At 39.7% G+C, this 23,751-nt stretch overlaps 1 protein-coding gene across 2 annotated transcripts in view; it reads right to left on the bottom strand.

Moving 5' to 3' along the window:
* Positions 1-23,751, bottom strand: part of SCFD2 (sec1 family domain containing 2) — a 304,493-nt gene that overhangs the window by 187,816 nt on the left and 92,926 nt on the right. For both annotated transcript variants that reach the window (XM_045572663.1, XM_036416500.2), the window contains exon 5: positions 10,901-11,150. In XM_045572663.1, coding sequence (XP_045428619.1) covers positions 10,901-11,150 — 250 coding nt within the window. The remainder of the gene's footprint in view (positions 1-10,900; positions 11,151-23,751) is intronic.

Raw genomic sequence — 23,751 nt, 5'->3', positions numbered from 1 at the left:
GCAATTTTAGTACCTGCACTGCTTATCCCTGAATGTTTTTCCTCCTACCCGAGGTCCTAACGGCCCTCTTTTTAGCCTTAGCAGATCCTGCTTTATATTCTGATTTTTCTTTTGAGGATAATGTCTCCCAGTTCCTGGAACACGGATTCAGCACTAACATGCCCAACAACTTCCTTTCCAATATTAGCTTTAAAACCCTGATGAAGACAATACACCTGCGCCTCTTTATTCTAGCACTATGACCTTACTAGAGAAACTGTGGACACATTTAACACAAAATCCCACCTGAAACCTTTGCTTGGGAAGCATACATGGGATCCGAGTTTCTACTTATCAGTAAGTAGATCATCAAATATACATCAAAATACTAACAGTAGTTTTCCCTGGGTGGTGGGCTCACAGGTAATTTTTATTTTTTTTTTTCTGTGTTTGTTAAAGAGCAAAAAGGTCTTTCAAGTATTCTACAATATGCAAGTAAAATTTCTGTAATCAGGGAAAATCTGACTAAAAATATTTTAAGGAACATATAAACACGGATGGAGCTTTAAAATCCACCCAAATGACAGTCCCTGCCCTTTTAAAGCTTACAGTCACAGGATTATATATAACTAGAGGCCCGATGCATGAAATTCGTGCAAGGGGCTCTGAGGGCCGAGGCAGCAGCCCCAACAGTCTCGCTGGCCCTTACAGCAGCAATTCCGAAAGGATGTCCAGTCTAATTAGCATATTACCCTTTTATTATTATAGATTACACAGTTCTGCCTGACAGGCACAGTTACTGTTACTTGAGTGTTGAGGGGCATCCACATGGTGATAGCAGCTTTAATTTTAAGGATTACTTTAATGGACAGTTGCTCTAAAGCTGTTTTCTAACATTCGTGACAATTCCAGACAGTTATTTTAGGCCTAACCATACCTGCTCTTGAAGCAGTTATCAATGACATCTTCATCCATTCACAGGTATAATATTAAACTCAAGAAAGGAAAGATGTATTTTCTTAATGTTAAAATATAAAACTGGCCAAAACTGGTTTGGCTCAGTGGATAGAGCGTCGGTCTGCGGACTGAAAGATCCCAGGTTCGATTCCGGTCAAGGGCATGTACATTGGTTGCGGGCACATCCTCGGTAGGGGGTGTGCAGCAGGCAGCTGGTTGATGTTTCTCTCTCATCGACATTTCTAGCTCTCTATCCCTCTTCCTTCTTCTCTGTGGAAAATCAATAAAATAATATATATATAACTGGTTGATTAGTGAATGTTCTCCTGATGGACATATCTCGCTTTTGTATGCTAGTATCCCTTCCATTGTGGAATCACTCCTACCTCTATTCTAAGTGGCAATGATGGGCTGTCAGTCACAGCCCACTGCCCATTGCTTCAGATCACTGCCCCACACCTTCCTGCCTCCTGCCACACAACAAACAGCAGGGGGCTCATGATTCATCCTTTAAAAAATTAGTTTATTTATTTTAGATTTTATTGAATTTATGGGGTGACATTAGTTAATACATTTATATATGTTCTAGTGTTATAATACATCATCTGTATATCTGCATAAAGGGGATCAAACAGTATATGATGACTATAGTGACGAAAGGTGACTTGACCTTGAGTGGTGAACACTCATGACTCTTCTTGGTCAAAGGGACCTTCATTTCTCCTGGCAACAGTGACTGAAAGTCAGCTTCATTTCCTAGGATTGATCTACAACCCCTAGAAGAAAAAAGATTATTTTTCCCCCTGGGTTGCTAATCTGGAATGACATAAGCCAGGAATGGCCTGGAAAGATGAGAGGTCACACAGAGGCAGCTGTGATAGGAGAAAATGAGGTCATACTTAGAAGGCAGAAAATCTGGGATGCAGAGTCCTGATCACACTGTTGGAGGCCTTGCCCTTGCTCTCCTAAATACAGCCGCGTCTCTGACCTTCTCTGTATGAGCAAATATGAAAGGCAAATGCCAACGTGGAAAACATCAGCAGAATATATGGCTAAGTATTAATCACCTTAATAATCCAAGTGCTCTGATTTCAAATTATTAAGAATAAAATAAATAATTTGGTAGGAGAGAAAAAAAGACCATCAGTAGCATATATCTGTTTTTCATAGGTACTCAATAAAATGAAATTTATATATGGCCTCTACACTGTTCTTTACATTTCCAAATTTTTTACAATGAGACTACATGACTGTAATAGTGGAGGAAAATCCTTAAAGTATAGGAAATAGCATATTAAATTTAAGAATGTTTGGCTGGCATCCATCAGTAGGCAGGATGAATGAGTGGGTAGGTGTGGAGTCAGGGATGCTGAGAGAAGTCCACAGGCCAGTGTGTGCCTGAGAATGAAGAAGCGTCTTTGGGGAGATGTAAACAGAATCTCCAAGGGAATTCCAGTAGGGATGGGCTACAGGGGGTGAAGTTGAGTCAATGACTCCATTGCTTCCCTTCTGGGAAGAAAACGGGCATCCTGAAAAAGACAGAGGGGTGTTGAGGAAGAGCTTAGACAAAGGGGTGTTGAGGAAGACTTAGAAATAGGGAATAAAGGAAGTATACTGAGTCAGGTTAGTATACTAGGACCATTGAATGGAAGAGAAAAAAGGGACCTTAGATTCACCTAAAATTCCATTTTAGGTGGAGGATCCTGAGAGAAGCAAGCCAAGTGACTTACATTCAGGTTACATATCTAGAGGCATATTTAGGAGTAGAAATAAGGTCCCCTCCCCACTTTTCAATCAGACCCCATCTCTCCTACTGGCCTATAGCTATGCAGTTAAGAAAACTACCCTGCCGAAACTGGTTTGGCTCAGTGGATAGAGCGATGGCCTGCAGACTGAAAGGTCCCGGGTGGGATTCTGGTCAAGGGCATGTACCTTGGTTGTGGGCACATCCCCAGTAGGGGGTGTGCAAGAGGCAGCTGATCGATGATTCTCATCAATGTTTCTAACTCTCTATCCCTCTCTCTTCCTCTCTGTGAAAAATCAATAAAATATATATATATATGAAAAAAAGAAAACTACCCTGTATTTATGCAATCCATTTCTTCTTTTTCTTGACTGAGACATTTATATAACATCTAATATGCAGTTAAGAATCAGCAATAATTAATCTCTGTCACCCACATAATTATGATTATTGGCATCATGTGTAGACACAAAATTAAGTGATATAGACAATCTTTCTTATGCATTTTGCACATAAAAATATCAGTGCAAGAAAATGCATTCCAGTGTCTTAGTTAAGAATGACATTCTAATGATATGGCATGGAAAAATTAAGTACTTGAGAAAGTAATTTGTAGTGACCCCTTAATATGTTAGCAAAATTACTTAACTAGTTTGCCACCATAATAGGCAGCTCTAAATATCTGTCTTCACAGTTTGTGATATATTTTAAATATGAACTAAATATTTTAAACTTCACTTGATATGGCTTTTTGTAATATGTGCTGTGGTGAACTATTTTAATATGCTGGACAGTAAAACTAAATGTAACAGTTCCAACATTTCTCACGGGAGTGATTTAGGGCAGACATATGTTCTTCATCAGAGTTTCCAGCAGAAATCTTAGAAATCTAGAGGGTAAAAAATACACCCTATTTATTCCAAACAGTGTTGCAAACCATAATGTAAAACAACAGTATGGATTTTGTTTTGTTTTGCTCTGCTTTGGCAGCCCTGGAACAAGAAATCTGAGATGTGAAGTGAAGGTGTATTCCTAATAAAAAGTCTAATACTGAATGCCGCAATAACTGAAAGCTCATAAATTAGAACCAAGAGATGAGACAGACTCCCTTCTGAAATGAATTTTCCCTACATCCTGAAGTCCTCCTTCAGCCGAGTGCGTAGATTCTACAGTCATGATTTTGTACACTGTCACTTACTATAAGGAGCTAAAACTTTTGTTCAAGTGTGGGTAACATGAAGACTGGTGATGCACTTTTAGGAGCACTCCTTACCACATCACCAGCCAATAGGAATGTTCAAGGTCTAAAGAACAACTTCTCGAGGGAAAGATTTGTGAAATCTTGAAAACCGTTTTTCAGCCGGAATAGTGCCCTTAGGAGCAAAAATCTGCAAAAGTGCATATTCTGAATTTGATGAATTACTGAGGAAAAGCTGTGAGATGAGGAAAGAATGCAGAGGTGATGGAGTGAAGGAAGCATACAAGGAGAAATTCGTATTAGCTCCTCATCTTTTACAATTTTCTATTTGGAAGTACTTCATACTTTACTAAGAACACTAACTTTCTATAAGGCTAGGAAAAGTACTTGGCCAACTATGAAAAAAGCTTTGTTTGAAAAACATACCTCTACTAACATAATAAACAAAATGTCTATGTCTTGTGCTAATGGAGATGCAAGTTTTTATAATAAAGAGGCAGCCACGAAGAGCAATAATAATTTATATGGTCTATGATTACTTGATCTTTTCAAAAGAAGAAAGCTGTCATAAACAAATTATTGCAATAGGTTTTTATCCTTGGCTATAGAATGTGGCTTTGTTTTATATGGATAAGGGTGCATGCATGTTTTCCATTGTAAAGCAGAACTTAAAATATCATGAGCTAGCTGCCTTGCACAACCTATTGAAAACAAATGCTCAACTCCTTCCTCATTTGAAATTGATAAAGAGACTTTCGTCTGTTAGACATCTATTTGGGAATGCAAGTGAACTCCAGCTGAGAGCTCACCAGACTATGCTTTCCTTCCCTGTGTCTTTAGGAATGGCACTTTCCACAAGGGACCTGCCTTTCCCCATTGTTATATGTGGTTAATGTGGGCAGGGCACAGGGCAATGGACACATGAGAAGGAATAGAGAAGTAAAGCTTAGGAAACAAAATGGCTCAAAATCAATACTTTAAAAACGGAAATATGATTTTTAAAATGATGGCAATTTATATATTTTATTTAAATCAGTGTGTGATATACTGATTATTCCAGTGAGAGTAACAAGAATCTGGCCATTATTTTAAGCCAAAGTTTGAGGAATTACACAAATAAGGAAGCACAGCTATAGATCTAGCTAGAAAAATACCATCCAGAATTTGAGGAGAACTTATGTACCATCCCTTCCTCAAAATTTAACTTTTCACATTTCAGTGCCAATGCCTTAGTCCCAGTGTCTGCTCCTTGTGAAGGGAAGCTCCTCGCGGGGGTGAGTCCGGCTTTTTGGCTGGCTTTATTTTCCTGAGACATCTTCCTTTTATTAAACTCAAACTGCCTCCTAGGACTTTCTGTCCAATAGAATTCTGTGAGAAGTCTCCTTCCACTTAGATGGTATCTTTACAGAATCTATTTGGAAAGAAAGCCTATGCTGCCTCACCGGTAAATTTATGCCAGATTAGCTTTTAAACAAAGGTGATTTTTTTCCTTTAGTTAAAAGAAGTCAAAAAAGGAGGTCACTAGGTCCCTTCCTTTGGCCTCTGATAAAACTGTACAGTATCATTTAATCCACCTGGAGATCTTTCAGATTTCTAGGAAGTCCTAGAGTAGAAATTCAAAGGCTTCCCTTTGTAATCAATACCTGAGGCAGTATCTCATATAAAAATTACAACCTGGAAACCCACGGGCTGCATTCTGGCCTTCAGTAACATTTTTGACTCATACAGTGTTTTAGAAAAATGAGCCAATTTTTAAAAATTAATTTTAAATTTAAAAAATTCAGATTTCTGATTTCTCTCTCTTTCATCTGCCGACTACGGGTGCCCTGGTTGGAAACCAAACCAGCAACCTTTTTGTGTATGGTATGATGCCCAACCAACTAAGCCACACTGGCCAGGGCTTGATTTATTATAGAGTGGCAACCTCAGATTCATGTTCTCCTGGCAACAATTAGAGAATTCCCAGTTTGACACAGTCCCCACCACTCCCTATTGCCTCCTTCTTTAAGACTAAATATCCTTTGCTAATTATTATTGTACTAGAGGCCTGGTGCACAAATTCGTGCGTGGATGGGGATCCTTAGGGTGGCCTGTGGGGATCAGGCTGAAACCCATAGTCCAACACCACCTGCCGCTGCCACTCATCCTGGCCCCACTGCACCTCCTGCAGGCTCACGCCCAATTAGTACTGATCAGGAGAGGCTCGCGCTGCCACAGCAGCACTCACCAGCCATGAGCCCTGCATCTGGTGCCCTCCCAAGGGGCCTGGCCGGTGGGATCAGGCCAAAACAAGCTCTCTGACATCTCCCAAGGGATCTTGGATTATGAGAGGGCGCAGGCCAGGCCAAGGGACCCCGCTGGTTGCACGACTGGGGCTGGAAAGGGACCGAGGGAGGGCTCTAGGGCATGTCCAGTCAATCTCGCTCAGTCCCAATCAGCCAGACCCCAGCAGCAAGCTAACCTACCAGCCAGAGCATCTGCCCCCTCATGGTCAGTGCATGTCATAGCAAGCGGTTGAGCAGCCATGGCATATCATTAGCATGTTATGCTTTGATTGGTTGAACAATTGACTGGTCACCTGACAACTGGACACTTAGGATATTAGACTTTTATTATATAGAATTTTCACAGTTGTTTTTCTAAAACCTAACCCATTTTACTTATTTATATTACTTGCTGGTCCTTATATGCACTTGAATTTGAAACTCCTATTGTAACCCATCGTTTCAAACATTTGTAAAGTATGGGGATACCATGTAATTATGCTTTTGGTATCTGTAAATTGAAAGATACAAAAGAAAAATTCTATAACCTCAGCAATACCTTTAAATGAATTTATATATTATAAATCACAATAGCACCACAGATATTTGCATATTCATATGTGACAAATAATACTTAAGTGTATGGGTGATGTATAAAGCACACATGGAACAGTGAACCTTTTGCTCTAAGTCTTATATTTTCCCACATATCTAACCCCTATTGACCTTTTCTTTAAAGATAATATAAAAATTCGGGAAAATAAATCCACGAGTTATATAAAAATTGTTTACCAAAAAGAAATTTTTCCAAAATAGTTTGGGACATTAAAGTCCATATGCAAGTTTTGTTTGTCTTTGCTTCTGATTCCAGAGCCTTCTGACCAACCAATCTTAGCACACTGATTTGCCCCTAATAGGTTCCAGGTGTGGCAAACTGTTGCTTCACTTGAGTTCACAGGTCAACTGGTAGGGCCTAGAGTGGCCAGAGCCCCCAGGGATAGTTGCCTCTGTCCACAAGAGTTCTGCCTATTTGCCTCAGTATACTACGCAAACATTCTCACTGCCTGTGTGCATCACAATGCACTGCCCTATATGACAACTAGATGCTATCAAAATAATAACATCAAGGGGAAAAATGACCTATTAACAATACTACATGGATCAAAAATTAGCTCACACTCATAACATTGTTTTGTTCTCAAAAAAATCATGAGTGGCACTCATGTTTATTATTATCAAAGATGGGCGATTTGTCCCATAACACACACTGCTAGGAAATGGCAGAGCCAGGACTTCTGAATCAAGGATTTCTGCCTCTGAGCCCTATGCGTTCTGTAGGATGCCATTCCAAGTCTGTATAGATCTTGAAAATTAGCATTTTGAGTTCATTATCTAAAAACAGTTCAAATGGTTTTCCTTTGTTTTCTCTTATGATTGCCATGCAAACACTAATGTATATGGAAACTGATTCCCTCTTTGAACTTAGCAAGACTCAGAAAGAACGACATTAAAGGACATATTTAGGCCACACCAATTTTCTTTCTTCAGCTCCCATTGTTGACATCCAGAGAGCCAACCCTTATTCTTTTGTGTAAGTAGAAAAAGAGAGTTTTTGCCTACCACTCTCCCAAAAAGTAACTATTAAAAAGAAAGTAGTAGGTTGCCATTGATCATGCTGAAGTTTTGTTTTGATTTGCCAATTACAATTTTTCATTGTCCTTTCCATAAAGGGAAGAATAAGGAGAAAGAAAAGAAATTGTCAAAATTAAATTACATATTTATTGATAACATACAAAAGGAAATATGAATTTTACATAAAAAGCAATTATTGTCAAGAGATATTATTGAAATAACAAAATTTAAGTTTGCTTAGTCCTGTCTTAGTAAAGTTAGACAACTAATAGATTTCAATGACTAGAAATGATAATTTAATTTCTTTATAGCAATGCAGAAATAAAGAGGATACATGCATTAAAATAGGAAGGTATACAGAAACATCTATAAGTAGCTATTATAGACAGATTCAAGTGCACAACCAATATCTAAAATATTAACCAAATGTTAATTCACTGTTCAGAAAACAAGAACATGGTGGAATGGTGGAGCATGCATGGCATAACACAATAAGTGTAAGCAAGTCTAAGTGAGAGACTATAATAAATGCAGATGTTATAGAAGTGAGATCGCAGCAGGTGTAGAATTTTGTGTTTAAAGACGTGGGCTCTACATCCTGAACACCAGGATTCAAATCCTGGCTCTATCACTCAGCAATTGGGTGATGATAACCTGCTTAGGTTTTTAAGTGCAGAAATAGTGTTGCTCTCTTGATCCTATCAACAGTTAAGGGTAGTAAAATTATAGCATTTTATAAAAAGTAGAATTCTTATATTGATTTATTGCTTATTTTCAATAATACTTTTTAACCAGCTCTTCATCAACCACAACATGTGCACAAGGGATAAAATAAATTCTGCCACCCAGTAACAAATAAGCCTAGACTAAGTTAGAATAACATAAGCACAACCCTGTGGGCAAGTTCATGGTAAAAAGCCAGGCTAACCTAGTTCCACAATAAGCACATTTGAAAGCAATTTGATTCTTCCAGTTCATAGTGAGTATCACATCCTGTTCCTCAAGACTGAGTCACGACACCTGCAACACTACTCTATTACCTGTTATCATGTGGTACAGATTAAACATTCTCCTCAGCAACTAGCTGCAAACATGAACTCTACTTCTCAGGACACAACTTTACCACCTATTTAACGAGGGGTTGTCTAACCGACAAAGTCAAAGTCTATCTTCAGAAGTCCAGTCTTTTTGGTGTGCACAGAGATTGATTAGTGCATGTGTGTTTCACTGGTAAGTTCACTGGAGTCAAATTTAAGTACCATACCATATCTTATCCATCCAGTTTAAGCTGTATATGCAAAGTTAATCCAGGGAGAAATGTATACTCAGTATTACAAAATATGGTGTCTCTAAAAATGTTAAATATACTAAAATTCCACAAATTCTTAATTCTTCAACTGCTACACATACAAATTTTCCTAACACAAACATGCATGTACAGAAGTGTTTTAAAATGTGAAATCACAGTTAAAAGCAAGCAAAGGCAATATCCTGAGCAATCATAAATATAGAAACTAATAAAGAATGAAATGCTAGGTCAATAAACACCTCAAGCAAATATTAAATGAATACTTATACAGCATGACTTCAATTCCCAAACTAATAAAGGAACTAGTAAGGTTACAGAAAAGCTATCCAAATAGCCTCAGCTAAAACACACCATCTTTGTTGTCTATTTCTGAAATTACACATTTGAAGAATAACCTCCAATTAAATTCTCGTAGCATTCAATTTTACTCTTAATCAATCACTGTTCTTAGCACTGTATAAACCATATTAAAGCTTCAGTACTCGTCTACAGCCAAACACAAGTAATCACATCTAATGCTGTACCTAAATGAAATGGGAACAAATTCCACACGTTTTCCTTAAATAGATTTTAAGTTGGCAAACAGGTTCTACACTAAGCAAGGAAACGGCTCATTTCTGTGGAAACTTGATTGGGTTTCCATTGCATCAGAGTTTCATTTTCCACAACCACACATAGGAAAGGTCAGCAGTGGGTAAGAAGGAGCACACACATGCGTGGGAGCAACATGGATGCCCCCCAGGGAGGAGCAACAGGGGACAGAATGAAAAGCTGGCAGATACACTGCTGCCTCAGCAGAGCCTTCCTGAACCGAGAGGTCTACACACACCTACACACACATCCATTAGCGAATGGAAACTCGCCACGTTTTTAAAGCATTTAAATTTTATGGGTAAGTTTTAATAACATCTGACTTTCAAACAGAACCAGGCTCAGTCCATATTAATTTCTGTAAATGATACTGGAGTTTACAGAAAATAAAAATAAAAATATTGAATTTGATACAGAATAAAATAAATGAATGTCTCTCTGGGAGATATCACAGTTCTTACAAGAAGTGAAAAGTTAGATTTTATGATATTTAATTTTATATTTCTCCCCAATTAACATAGTCTACTTTACTAGGATGTTTGGGTACTGATTAATTAATTCAGATTCAAAATGAAATATGAGAAATCAAAATGGGAAACCGCTCTGGAATATGGCAACTTTTTAATCCTACAGATTGTATAATATCTTAAAAAACATTTTTTTAAAGTTTTAAATGACAATACCAAAGAGAATAAGTCAACAAAAACCCTTTGAGTAGGATTCACCACACTTTATATTCTCTTTTAAGATATTAGGCCTTATGAGTATTTTGCTAATTTAACAAGGATATGGCTCTAAGGAATATGAATTCTGACAAGTAACTTGAAGCCATTTCACTTGCACGACTGGAAAAAAAATATGCTGCAGTGAGAACCTCTGATCCTAAAGGCTAGCTAGCATCCATCAGATCTTATGAAATTCCAAACCATTCCAAATAACATGACTACATCCTCTTCCTGAAATGGCTATTACTATTTTTATTTTATTATTGATTTTAGAGAGAAGAAGGGAGAAAGAGTGAGAAACATCGATGTGAAAGAGAAATATCCCCTGCAACCTGGGAATGTGCCCTGACCGGGAATCGAACCTGCCACCTTTGTATAGGGACGACGCTGCAACCAACTGAGCCACACCAGCCAAGGCTGAGATTAATTTTTTTTTTAAAAAAAAAAACCTGTTTTCTGTATCACTGATGTTTATGTCTCATATCTTTGTCAAGCACTCACCTGTGATTTTTTGCAGCAAAGGCGACAACTCAGACTCCTTACATAAGACTTGAGCCAGTGCTTTCTTCACTTTTTCTTCTGTTTCAGCCAGGTCTTTGTCCTCTGTGAACTCTCCAGTGACCGAATAAATGTATATGAAGAGGACCAACAGCTCTTCTGGGCTGTAGTCATCGTTGGTCCTTTGATTTGAAGGCTTAATCAGGGGCAGCAGCTGATTTAGCACAACAGGCATCGTCGACTCCCCAATGCTCTGAAATAAAAGGTGGTAATGTGAAAATATGTCAAGCTATACAAAGATGTAATTTATGCACTACATCATATAGGATGCAAACAACGCCTAGATGTTCGCTCTCTAGATTGCTTCTTATTTGTTTGTCTCGCCCTGGAGAGAATACTGCATGAAGTCTGGCGTTAGAGTTGTTGTTTTGAAAGGTCTATTTTTGTTTGTTTTTTGTTAATCCTCACCCAAGGTTATTTTTTCCATTGATTTTTAGAGAGGGTGGAAGAGAGGGGAAGAGACACAGAGAGAGAAACAAGTGTTTCGTCAATCTGTTTGCCTCCACCCATGGGGATTGAGCCTAAAACTGAGGAGGTATGTGCCTTTGACCGGAATAGAACCTGGGACCTTTCAGTCTGCAGGCAAATGCTCTATCTGCTGAGCCAAACTGGCTAGGGTGAAAGATCTATTTTATAAAACAGCTAATCCAATTGTAGACCCTTTTGTATTATCTTACATATTGCTTAAACAGAGTCCACTAGTCTCAAAATTAAAAATACGAGTACTTCAGATACAGAAATTTAAAATAAAACTAATGTATTTGTAAAGTAAATGATTACAAATAAATATCTATATATCCAAATGAGTATTGATACTCCTTCAAAATAATGACCTCAGCTTTTGCAGCATATTCTTTTTAACATTCTCTATATTGGTAAATATCAGTCTGAATAGACTTCAATTGGCTAGGTAATACCTGAGCACATCAATTCCTAAAATTTCATTCTCATCTGCTTACTGCATTCCAAGAAGTTAATTTGGAGTTGAATACAAAGCCAGAAGTACTGATCAGTCACAAAGAGGTATGCAATGAAGAGGAAGTAAAAAGGCTCCATCTCAAACAGCCTGAGTCCAATCCTGACTCTTCCTCTATCTAGTTCCTTAGCCTCTAATAACCTCTTTATCTCTAAAAGGGCATGATATAATTAGAGAATGGCTGAGCTTTTAAATTATATTTTTGTCAAGTGCTCCATTTTCACTTTCTCCCCCCAGTAGAAGACAGCAAATCATGTTCTTACTGTTGGTTACACAACAAAATATAAGAGTAAAAGGAAAAAAAAGAAGAAAAAAAGAAAAAGGAAAAAAAAGCTTTACTGTGGAAGCAAATGTAGATACAGAAATACTGCAGACATGTATACAACATGGACTGCTATACATAACGCATTTCCTAACTCTGTCCACTAGCAGGTTCTATTATAGAAGCAGTGACACCCCAGTAGCAATGAGCACACCCAGTGGTCACATCTAAGTTTCTAATATCCTATATCACATGTGTCAAACACAAGGCCCGCGGGCCAAATCCGTCCCGCCAGGCCTTGCAATGTGGCCCGCACCGCGCTGTCATCACTGCACTCCGCTGCGTTTCCATCACAATGACAGTTTATGACTGTTCAGTAAACCATTCGGCCCGCGATTTAGGCTGGATTTTAGATTTTGGCCCCTTCTCTGATTGAGTTCGACACCCCTATGACCTATATAATAAAAGCCTGATATGACCACCAGGGGGAAGACGCTCCGACCAGTAGTTTAGCTTGCTGCTGGGGTCCAGCAGATGGGGACTGAATGAGAAGGGTTGGACATGCCCTGGGGTCCTCCTGTGGACCCTCCCCAACCCCAATCATGCACCAGTGGGGTCCCTAGGCCTGGCCTACTCCCTCTCGTAATCTGAGACCCCTTGGGGGATGTCAAAGAGCCAGTTTCAGCCCAATCCCCACAGGCCAGGCCAAGGGACCCCACTGGTGCATGAATCCATGAACTGGGCCTCTAGTTCTAAAACAAATGGAAACAGGGGTCCTTGGAGAAATGGCTAATTCTAAGGATGAGTCAGGAAAAATACAAGAGAAACCTGGGAGATCTTATAGTGCCCAAAAGTAAAGGAAGTCCTGAAACAACAACAAACAAACAAACAAACACAAAAGAATGGTGGCAAGTCAAAAGGAGACAGGAGATAATTGGAACACCTCCCAGCAGCCAAAGCTGAAACAATTTGAGCAAGAAAATTGTTGTAAAAGATTGTAATCCAAAGTATAGAATAAATGTGCATCATGCCATACTGATATAAATAAGTGAGTGCATTAATTAATAAATGTAGGAGAAGAGAAAAATCTTCCTTTCAGAAAAGTCCCAATAGCTAATGTGAATACACCCCACCTGGAGGTAGAGCTCAATATCCCCACCTTATGAGTGTGGGCTGCACATGATGACTTGCTTCTCAAAAAATCATGGATAAAAAGGGGAGGGAGGAGTAATTGACCATAGCCAGAAGATCAAGGTTAATATTACCAGTGATAAGTCATAATATATTATGTCCCTACTATGATGTGATGAGGATGACATTCATTTTTGTATTCTCCCAAATCCAAAACCACACGACAAAGCATCAGATAAATCCTGAGAAACATTCTACAAAATGCCTAGCTAATACTCCTCAAAACTGTCAAGGTTATGAAAAGCAAGGCTAAAAAACTATCATACACCAGATGCGACTAAGGAAACAGAATGACTAAATGTAATCTGGGATCATGGATCAGAGAAAGGACATTAGAGAAAACAAGTGAAATCAGAATAAAGTTTGGAGTTTATACTTAACCATAATAGACCAATGTTGGTTTCTTAGTTTTGACAAATGTACCACAGTAATGTAAGTTGTTAACAATACACTGAGTGATATATAGAAAAATTTCTGTATTATCTTGGCAACTTTCCTATACATCTAAAACTACTCTGAAATAAAACATTTATTGGGAAGGAAAGAGGAAGGAGAGGGAAGGACAGAAGAGATCAGATGAGACAAACATAGGTAAATGTTGGTTTCCTTTCTGTTAGACAATTTCAGCTCCATATGAGGGAGAACTCCTATCACTAGCACCAAGGTAAGAGACCGAGAAGGGACATAATAAACTTTCCACCAATGGCAAAGGGAGGCAGTGTGATCACCTGGCAAGGATGTAACCGAGGGAATCCCATGCTACCACGCTTGGAAGGTAAACTAGAGCTTCCTAATGCTATCCATAAAAGCATGGCTCCAGACTGGATAGATATTCATCTTCTGGTTTTCTGCTCTTAGAATGAAATACCAAGAAGGAAAGAAAAAAATCAGTGATCCCCCCGAGATTAAAACCTTTTTAAATGTGAAAGAAAGACTCTGAGGAGGATTAATAATGAGGATATGGAAGTAAGATTACATGTCTTGGTCTGCATCCTGGCTGTACCAGTTATTAGCTGTGTGATTTGGGGCAAGTTATTTAACTTCGCCAAGCCTCAGTTTCCACATCTATAAAATGGATATAATACCACAAATACTTGAATATTAATCAATCCCAAGCCACAGGGCCCTATTTTCATAATTCTGAATTATGTAATTAAGTAACTCTGATGATTACTTAAACTACTTTGAGGTGAAAATGGAGTAATCCCCACCATAGGGCAGGCTTTTTCAGGACTCAAACATAAGGGGACACCCTCTTTTCTGAGGACCAATTTTGGGGGAAACACTTTCCCCTATATGTGAGGATAGACAATAATAGCTTCTGCTTCTTAAAGTTGCTTTAAAGATTAAATAATAGAAGTAAATTATGACAAAACTGGTTTGTCTCAGTGGATAGAGTGTCGGTCTGTGGACTGAAAGGTCCCAGGTTCGATTCCGGTCAAGGGCATGTACCTTGGTTGCGGGCACATCCCCAGTAGGGGGTGTGCAAGATGCAGCTGATCGATGATTCTCTGTCATCGATGTTTCTAACTCTCTATCCCTCTCTCTTCCTCTCTATAAAAAAAATCAATAAAATATATTTTTTAAAAATAAAAAAGCAGTAAATCACATAGCCTTGCATAAATATTAACTATTACTCCAACTACTATCGCCTGGACTGCTTCCTTCTCCAGCAGAAGTGATGGAGATGAACAAAATGCTTTCTAGGAATAGGAGATAGCAGTCTCAAAGAAGGGAGCAGCAGCCTGCAAACACTGGACGTGAAACTGCATCTTGGAGCTTAGCTGCAAAGTTAGTCAAAGGTGAAAGGCAATATAAACATTATTAAACGTTGCCATTAAAAAAGCACACATGGGGCAAACCACAACCGAAGCAAAAAATAAAAAGACTTCTTTATGAAATGCCAGGGATTAAATTTCTTATTCATTTGCTATAAATGGGCCTACTGGTAGGAGGTGGAAGACTGGAGCTGTGTAGAGAGTGACAAAACTATTCTGTAGACTGGGGCTCCTGTTATTTTTGAATGAGTCCCCAGTAACTCCATATAAAAGGCCCTCTGTCGAATGCATATTGTCTTTAGAAAATCCAATTTTTGGACTGAATTAAAACATCTCTGCAAGGTCAGAGTCCATCTCTGTGCTGGCTACCTCTGCAGGCACCAGGAGCAAAAGGCTGCAGAGCAGGCTGGCTGGCTTCACACCTGCTCCTCCATGCTGCAGGTCCCGCAGACTCAGTGAGACTCTAAGCCACTCTAAGGTGCTGCAATTCCTCCAAGCTCCTGCTCGGTCCTAGGCACACTGCCAGAGAGCCTGAAGGAGTGCCTAAGGCCCTACTACCCCACAGCATCATTTGCCATCCTTGTATTAAGACTTGCCACTAGGCCTTAAATCCCCATAACATGCCATTCTGCTTCTTTACATGTCCCAGACAAAACGCAAATCTTGGTATGTGTAAGGATAACTCATTGATGTACTTATGAATGCTTTACTGTGTACATACGATGTACCAGGTACTGTGATATACTCTGAGCATACAAAGAACCAAAGAAAATGCATGATTCAAGAGCTTACAGGAGAGTGGGAGTAGGAGTAAACAGTAGTGAGGATTCAATAATCAATGCTTTAGTAGAGCTATTTGTTCACTTCAGAAAGACAGCAAAAGAACACCTAAATCCTGGAAGAGATGGCACCTAATATAAGGAAGAAGCAAAGCTCTGAGCAATGAGCAATGAGATAGGATCCTTTCTTCATTACTTTAACAAATTTTTAATGCACACTTACTAAAATTGTGTGCTAGGTTGAAAAATGGCCCCCCAAAGTAGCCCAAACTCTAGTTCCCAGAATTGTAAATATGTTACCTTATATGGCAAATGGGATTTTGCAGCTGTTTAAGTTACAGACCCTGAGATGGGGAGACTAGCCTGCATTATTGGGTGACCCCCATCTAGTTACATGAATCCTTGAAGTAGAGGGCCTTTCTCGTGGTTAGAGGGAGATGCAATGATGAAGGGTCAGAAAGAAGCAACATTGCTGGCGTTGGAGGTGGAGGAAGCGGGACAGGAGCCAAAGAATGCTGGGGCCTCTAGAAGTTGGAAACGACAAGGAAACAGATGCTCCCCTAGAGCCTCCAGGAAGAGATGCAGTGCAGCCAACACCTTGATTTGAGTTCAGCGAGGCCAGTGTCAAACTTCTGACCTACCCACCTGTAAGATAGTAAATGTATGCTGTTTTATGCCACTAGGTTTGTGGTGATTTGCTGTATCAGGAATAGGAAACTAATATAAACAATTTGTGTAAGGAAGGGCATAAGAAGCTCCACACCAGGGCCCAGGGACCAGAGAAACTGATACATAGCAGAGTTCCATAAATAATTGTCAAATTACCAAACGAACAAGAAGAGCAAGCACAAAGGTGCCTGGGTGGTCACTTTCTTTTCCATCTGTACCACTAGGGGCCTAGTGAGTGCCTTCAGGAATGTCACAGAAAGGGGAGGCATGGAGACACACCAAATTTAAAATTTGCTACCTATCAGTTTCACCTAAAACTAGTTAATTCAAAATCAAGTAATCTTAATCAGACCCATTATAGTCATGTAGGACAGATATTTTTTTAAAGTGTGGTCCAGCCGAAACCGGTTTAGCTCAGTGGATGGAGCGTCAGCCTGCGGACTGAAAGGTCCCAGGTTCGATTCTGGTCAAGGGCATGTACCTTGGTTGTGGGCACATCCCCAGTAATGGTGTGCAGGAGGCAGCTGATCAATAATTCTCTCTCATCGATGTTTCTAATGCTCTATCCCTCTCCCTTCTTCTCTGTAAAAAATCAATAAAAACATTTTTAAAAATAAAATAAAATAAAATAAAGTGTGGTCCATACACTTGAAATCCCAGAGATCTTTTCAAGACATTCACAAAGTCAAAACTGGTTTTATAATAATACTAGACATTCTTTGTCCTTTCCATTGTGTTGACATTTACGCTAATAGTGCAAAAATAATGGGGGTAAGATTGCTGGAACCTTAACACAGATCAAGGAGAGTGGCTACAAACTGTGCCAACAGGCATTGTAGTCTTTATCTCTATGCTATGTACTCAGAGTTAGATTTTTTTAAAAAGCCAATTTCACTTAAGAATGCTCTTGATTAAGCAGTAAAAATTAATCTTACAAAATGTCAACCCTTAAAGGTCTCTTTAATATTCTGTGTAGTAAAATAGGAACTATGCATGAAGCACTTCTGATATACACTAAGTGCAATGGTTATCTGGAGGAAAAGTGCTTACGTCATTATTTGAGTTGTGTACTGAACTAATGGTTTCTCTCATGCAATAGCATTGTTAATTGAAAGAATTTCAGATAGAGAAATTATGATTATTAAGACATGGGCATGTGCCAAACATTTTCTCGAAAATGAACAAAGTGACCTTGTTCCTTCAAGAAAAACAGCTGATATATTTATTGCCAATGATAAAATTCTGCCTTTTAAGCAAAAACTCAAACTTTGGAAACTTGTATTTGCCAGACTCTGTATACTTAAAGACTTTCTGTTGAGATTAATGACGACATTAAAAATGTCATTTTTTTTAAATCGCATAATAAAATGTATCAACATTTGGAAGATCTGCATAATTCAGTGAGCCAATATTTTCCACATGACCAAAGTATGATGTAAGAAAATCAGTCATAGGTAAAAGATCCATCCAAAATAAAATATAAATCAGTGAATTTTAATGCTAAATATTACAAAAAGCTCATTGATATGGTTTCCAATCCCACATTATAACTTCCCTTTAAGGAATGAATACTTTTATCTGCAAACATATGAAAAGGCTATCAAAATATGCCTTTCACAATCATGCATCTGCAAGAGGCTGTATGTTCTTCAAATATAATAGTTCAAACAACATATGGCAGCATATTAAATGAGAAGGCAAATACGAGAATCCAGTTGTTTTATATTCAATGAGACATTAAAGAGATTTGCACAAATATAAACCAATGACATTCTCACTTATTTTTTACTCTATTCCTCTCCCCTTTTTTATTTTTTTAATCCTCACCTGAGGATATTTTCCAGTGATTTTTAGAGAGAGTAAAAGAGAGAGGGAAAGACAGAGAGAAATATCAATGTGAGAGAAACACATTGATTGGTTGCCTCTTGCACATACCCCAACCAGAGCCCAGGCCAGGGAGGAGCAGCAACTGAGGTACATTCCCTTGATCAGAATCGAACCCAGGGCCCTTTGGACTGCAGGCCGATGCTCTACCCACTGAGCAAAACCGGCAAGGGCTCTTTTCCCCTTTTTATGCCTAAAATGCAGATGAAGTGACAGTAGGCACTATCTTCTTTGAGAGGAAAGCAAAGCAATATACGTTACTTAAATCAAAGCTTCTCAAAATGTAATGTGAATTACTTGGGGCTCTTGTTAAATGCAAATGCTGATTCTTTAGGTCTGGGATGGGCCTGAAGATTCTGAACTTCTACTAAGTTCTCATGTGATCCCAATGCTACTGGCCCGTGGACAGTTTGGAGTGGCATCTGGACTGAACCACCCAACAACTTCTAGACTGCAATGTGGCATCTGGACTGAACTTGGAGTGGCATCTGGACTAAATCACCCAACAACTTCTAGACTGCAATGTGTATGAAAAATAAACTATCCTGTCTGAGTCACTGTATTTGTGGAATTCTTTGATACCTCACCTTATCCTGAATACCAACATAACTCAAAAATCTATTATATCTCTAGCCAAATTTCTCTCCTTGCTCCCTACCCATACAATCAGCTGCCATTGGACTTCTCTACTCATACAACTCATCTGCAACTTAACTCAATACATCTAAAACTGAAACCCAGATTTTTTTTACCCCCAAATCTGCTTCTCAGTCTGCATACCTTGTATGATTTCATCATTGACCAAGACAGAAACTTGGACTCTACTTCAGTTTCCCCTTTCCCTGCCACATTCAGTAAGCCTCCAAGTCCTCATAATTTTATATAACCATGTCCTCCTCTCTATCCCTTCCTTTACCACCTAAGTTGTAACTACCATTATCTCCAGCCATGATTTATCTCATTCTAAACCAAATATTTGATCTCCTAGACATTATTTCATGGTTTCCACTGCCTTCAAGATGAAGCCTTTATATGACATATACATTTCATGAGTAATGGCATAGACAAGAAAGTTGTAAAAAGGCATTAAAAGGACTCAAAAGGATAAAATGTAAAGGAGCACAGAGAGGCTACTCCCAAAGTATGAACATGTTTCCCAAAAATGTATCCCTCTAAGGGACACTTGGAATGAGCTGGCATTCTGTATCTGTGCAGGAAATGATTCCCTGGCACTGAGAAATGGCAAAGTCCTCAGTTGAAGTGAAAACAGATTCTATTGTACAAACTTTTTCTCCCACTAAAAATACCATTAGAGAAAAATTGTAGTATAGTCAGTCACACCACGGAATACTACACAGCAATGAGAATGATCTATAATTTCATAAAACAATACGGACGAATCTCACAAATACAATGTTGAATGAAAAATCCATAAAAAGAAATGTATTATATGATTCCATTGACATAAAATAAAAAAATAAAAAAAACCACAGGGAAAAGGAACCTGCTTTTAGAATTCCCTGCCCCTGGAAGAAGGAGTAATGGGGAGTCTCCTAGGGTTAGTGGTAATATTCTATTTCTTGATCTGGGTGCTGATTACACAGATGTCTTCAGTTAGTAAAAATTCATGGAACTGTATTTTTCTATGTTATATTTTACTTCAATAAAAGCTTTTTAAAACGCCATTATACCAGGCCACATTTCCTGTGTCCTGGGAAGAACAGAGCTATCTACTTTGAGTTCTTATTACTCATTAGCATGGATCCAAACAAGAGCAGGAAGATAGAAGAAGCTTACAGGAGTTATCAAAGAATCTAATTCTGCTGCACTTACCTTTGGCCAAAGACGGAAAGAACAACTTTTAATGGCTGTTCAGCTTAAAACACACATATGTTTTAGGGGGTAGAAACTGTTTTTGTAACATTTTTCCCCATCTCTCGGGAAAAGATGCTACACTGTGCTTCAAACAAAACTGCCAAGCTTAAGAGGCTGTTTTCTGTAAACAGGCCAGCTGGGCCATAAGTTGCATGACACGAGGGACAAGCTACTTCTTCAGAGGGCAGAACAGAGCACCACAGAGAGTTGGGAACCCTGCATCCAACAAAATCTCCAGCCATTTGTCTTTATCTGGCCACTTTAACAATTTAAGAGCTCTCTTTGCCGTGTTATCATCAATCAATTACAATGATTGAGCAGCCGCTAAAATCTGGAGTTTTTAAAATGCAACTATCCGTGACCTAAATTTCCTGCTTGTTCTGTCGGCCCCAAGTTAGGACAGTTTGTCAAGGGAGCCAATAAAAATAATAAAAACAGGTCAACACTGGGCTTCTTTCTGAAGTCCAGGTAAAAATATTCATGCTCCTCCAGTCAGTGCCAACTCAATGTGTCCACTCTTGGCTTAAACTCTTCATAAATTCTGCTTCTCACAACAAAATATTCCATAGAATATACACATTATCTAGGGCCCCCCCCCTTCCTTTTTTCCTTCCTTGCTTGCTTTCTTTTTAACCTGACTAAGCAACAGTTTCCCAACTCCTAGCAGGCAACTAAAATGATGCCATTTTGCTGACCTAGCAAAGGAGTTACATTTTGGCAAATTGGAGAATTGGAGAATATATGAGAAAATGAAAACATAAATCTTAGTTACATAAATGGAGAATGTGATACTGCTCTCCTAAGCCCATGATGGAATTTAAATTCTAGGGCCACAGACTACTGAATGGGGAGGAGGAAGAAAAAGGTGGTGGAAGCACCAGTAAAAGAGGCCAGCTTAGAGGTTGTCTGTGAAAACAAGAACAGTTGCTCTGGCTGGTTGCTCAGTGGTTAGAGTGTCCGCCTGCAGCGTGAAGGGTCGCTGTCAAGGGCACCAACCTCAGTTACGGGCTCAATCCCCAGCCTTGGTGAGGGGCACCTGTGAGAGATAACCAATCAATGAGTCTCTCACGTGGATGTTTCTCTCTGTCTCTCCCCTTCCCTTCCACTTTCTTTAACAATTAATAGGGGGAAAAATATTGTTAAGTGGCAATTAACAAAAAAACAAAACAAAACTAGAACAGTTATCTTAAGTACTATTTCAACACATTTCATATCGCTTGACAGGAAGGAAGGAGAAGAGCGCTGCACTGTCCAAGCCCCAAGCCCCAAGCCCCCTCATGAGGCACCTTCCCCACATCTCTGACGTGCCCGCAGAAACCTGCAGCTCGGCCAGCTGAGACAGGCCCCAGAGCCCACTCTCCTAAACGCACCCCAGCCAGAATCTCAGAATAAGACTGAGCCATCTTTTTTTCAGAAGCCATTCAGGAATATTCTCTGCTCCAGAGGAAACATTTGGACAAACTCCAGAACAGGCCTATGTGCCGGAATGGGGATCTAAAGGCACAATCATGAAGGCAGCATAGTTGTTCTCAGGCATTCCCAGATGCTCCTTGTCAGCTACTCGATACCTTATAATTCGGTTAGTGAACCAAGACAATTGATTTGGGATTTTATTTAAAAGCCATGTAAAAATAACTGGTAACCTAGGATAAAGACATTGCCAAATGCTAAGATCTTACATCGATTATACTGTCTACCAAAACCAAGAGCAGAGGTTTAGTTCTCTCCCCATATGGGACAAATTTCTGTAACTTGCAATGTTGCTCCCTGCTATTCAAATTTTTCAACATTAATGTTTTCTTTTAACAACACAGATTTTGGCAGGGCATACTTAAAGGTGAACTGCCGTGTCCTGGAATAATTCTAGGCTAGTTACTATAAGCCCTCTTGCTATGATAATACACTACACAATACAAGCATATATATTTGATAATGATCTTGCTTTTCAATTCATTGCTGGTTTATAAGAAAGTTAAAAAAAATCTGTGCTGGCAAAGAAAAGACAAAAGACCATACACCAGTCATTGAGCTGAAACCAGATGCCAGAAGACAAGCCAAAGGAAAGCCAGTGTTGTCTTGGGGAAACATTGGCTTCTGCACAGAGTCCAGAAATTTGGCCCTTGGGCGCCTTTTAAGGTGGGAGAATTGACCCTTCAATTCCTATGTTAATTCAGGACACTGGAGAGATTAAAGCAGTTGCAGATTGGTATTATCCCTAGCGGCCAAATCTCCCTGAAGGAATGAACCCCTCAATTAGGCCTGCAGAATTACCAAAGATTATTCTACTGGATATGAGCTTGCAACCAACAACTTCAAAACACACAAGGAACCAAAACCAGTTTGGCTCAGTGGATAGAGTGTCGGTCTGCAGACTGAAGGGTCCCAGATTCGTTAGGTCAAGGGCATGTACCTTGGTTGTGGGCACATCCCCAAAAGGGGGTGTGCAGGAGACAGCTGGTCGATGTTTCTCTCTCATTAACGTTTCTAGCTCTCTATCCCTCTCCCTTCCTCTCTGTGGAAAATCAATAAAATATATTTAAACACACACACACACACACACACACACACACACGCAAGGAAGCAAACCATGGATGACTCAGTAGACACATCATACAACAACTACAATCCCAGTGACTTCAAGAGTGCAATTATCAACTGAAGAATATCAACTGCTTATATAAGAAACTAGAGACCTGGTGCAAGGGATTCATGCACCTGTGGGGGGCGTGGCCTGTGGGGATTGGCCTGCTGTGGGAGCACTGCTCATCCAGGTCAGCCAAGCAGCTATGGAACCGCCCTCTGAGTGGCTGCTCTCTGGTCCGGCATCTTACGTGGAGCCAGAGCATTCGCCTCTCCAGGAGACCTGGTCAGGCCCAGGCCCAGTAACAACAGAAGGGTGGCAGAGTAGGCCTCAGCCCAGTGGCAGCCATAACCAGCCTCCCAGCCTCTGGGGTCAGCTCTGCAAGCCCTGTGGCAGCACTGTGCAGTCTGCAGGTGTCCGAAGGAGGCGGCAGGGAACGAAGAGGAGGAACTTGGGGCAAGAAGACAACGAGCACAGCCTGGGTTCCTGCCCGTCAGCCCAAGGTTCTCAGCAGGAACAGCTGCTCATCCTGGTCTGTAGAGTGATGCTCCAACTTTGTTAGCACACTGACCACCAGGGGGCAGGTCCTGCATTGGGGGTCTGCCCCCTTGAGGTTTGACAAAAGAAAAAAATGAAAATGAAGAAATTAAGACAGAAATAATATACTATCATACTATAAAAAATAACCTGAAGTACCCTGGCCGGTGTGGCTCAGTTGGTTGGGTGTCATCACGTGCACCAAAGGGTTGCTGGTTTGATTTCTAATCAGGACACATGCCCGGGTTGTGGGCAGCCTATC

Source organism: Pipistrellus kuhlii, unplaced genomic scaffold, assembly GCF_014108245.1.
Source record: "Pipistrellus kuhlii isolate mPipKuh1 unplaced genomic scaffold, mPipKuh1.p scaffold_m20_p_1, whole genome shotgun sequence".
Taxonomy (NCBI): Eukaryota; Metazoa; Chordata; class Mammalia; order Chiroptera; family Vespertilionidae; genus Pipistrellus; species Pipistrellus kuhlii.
This window is presented reverse-complemented; position numbering and strand designations above follow the sequence as displayed.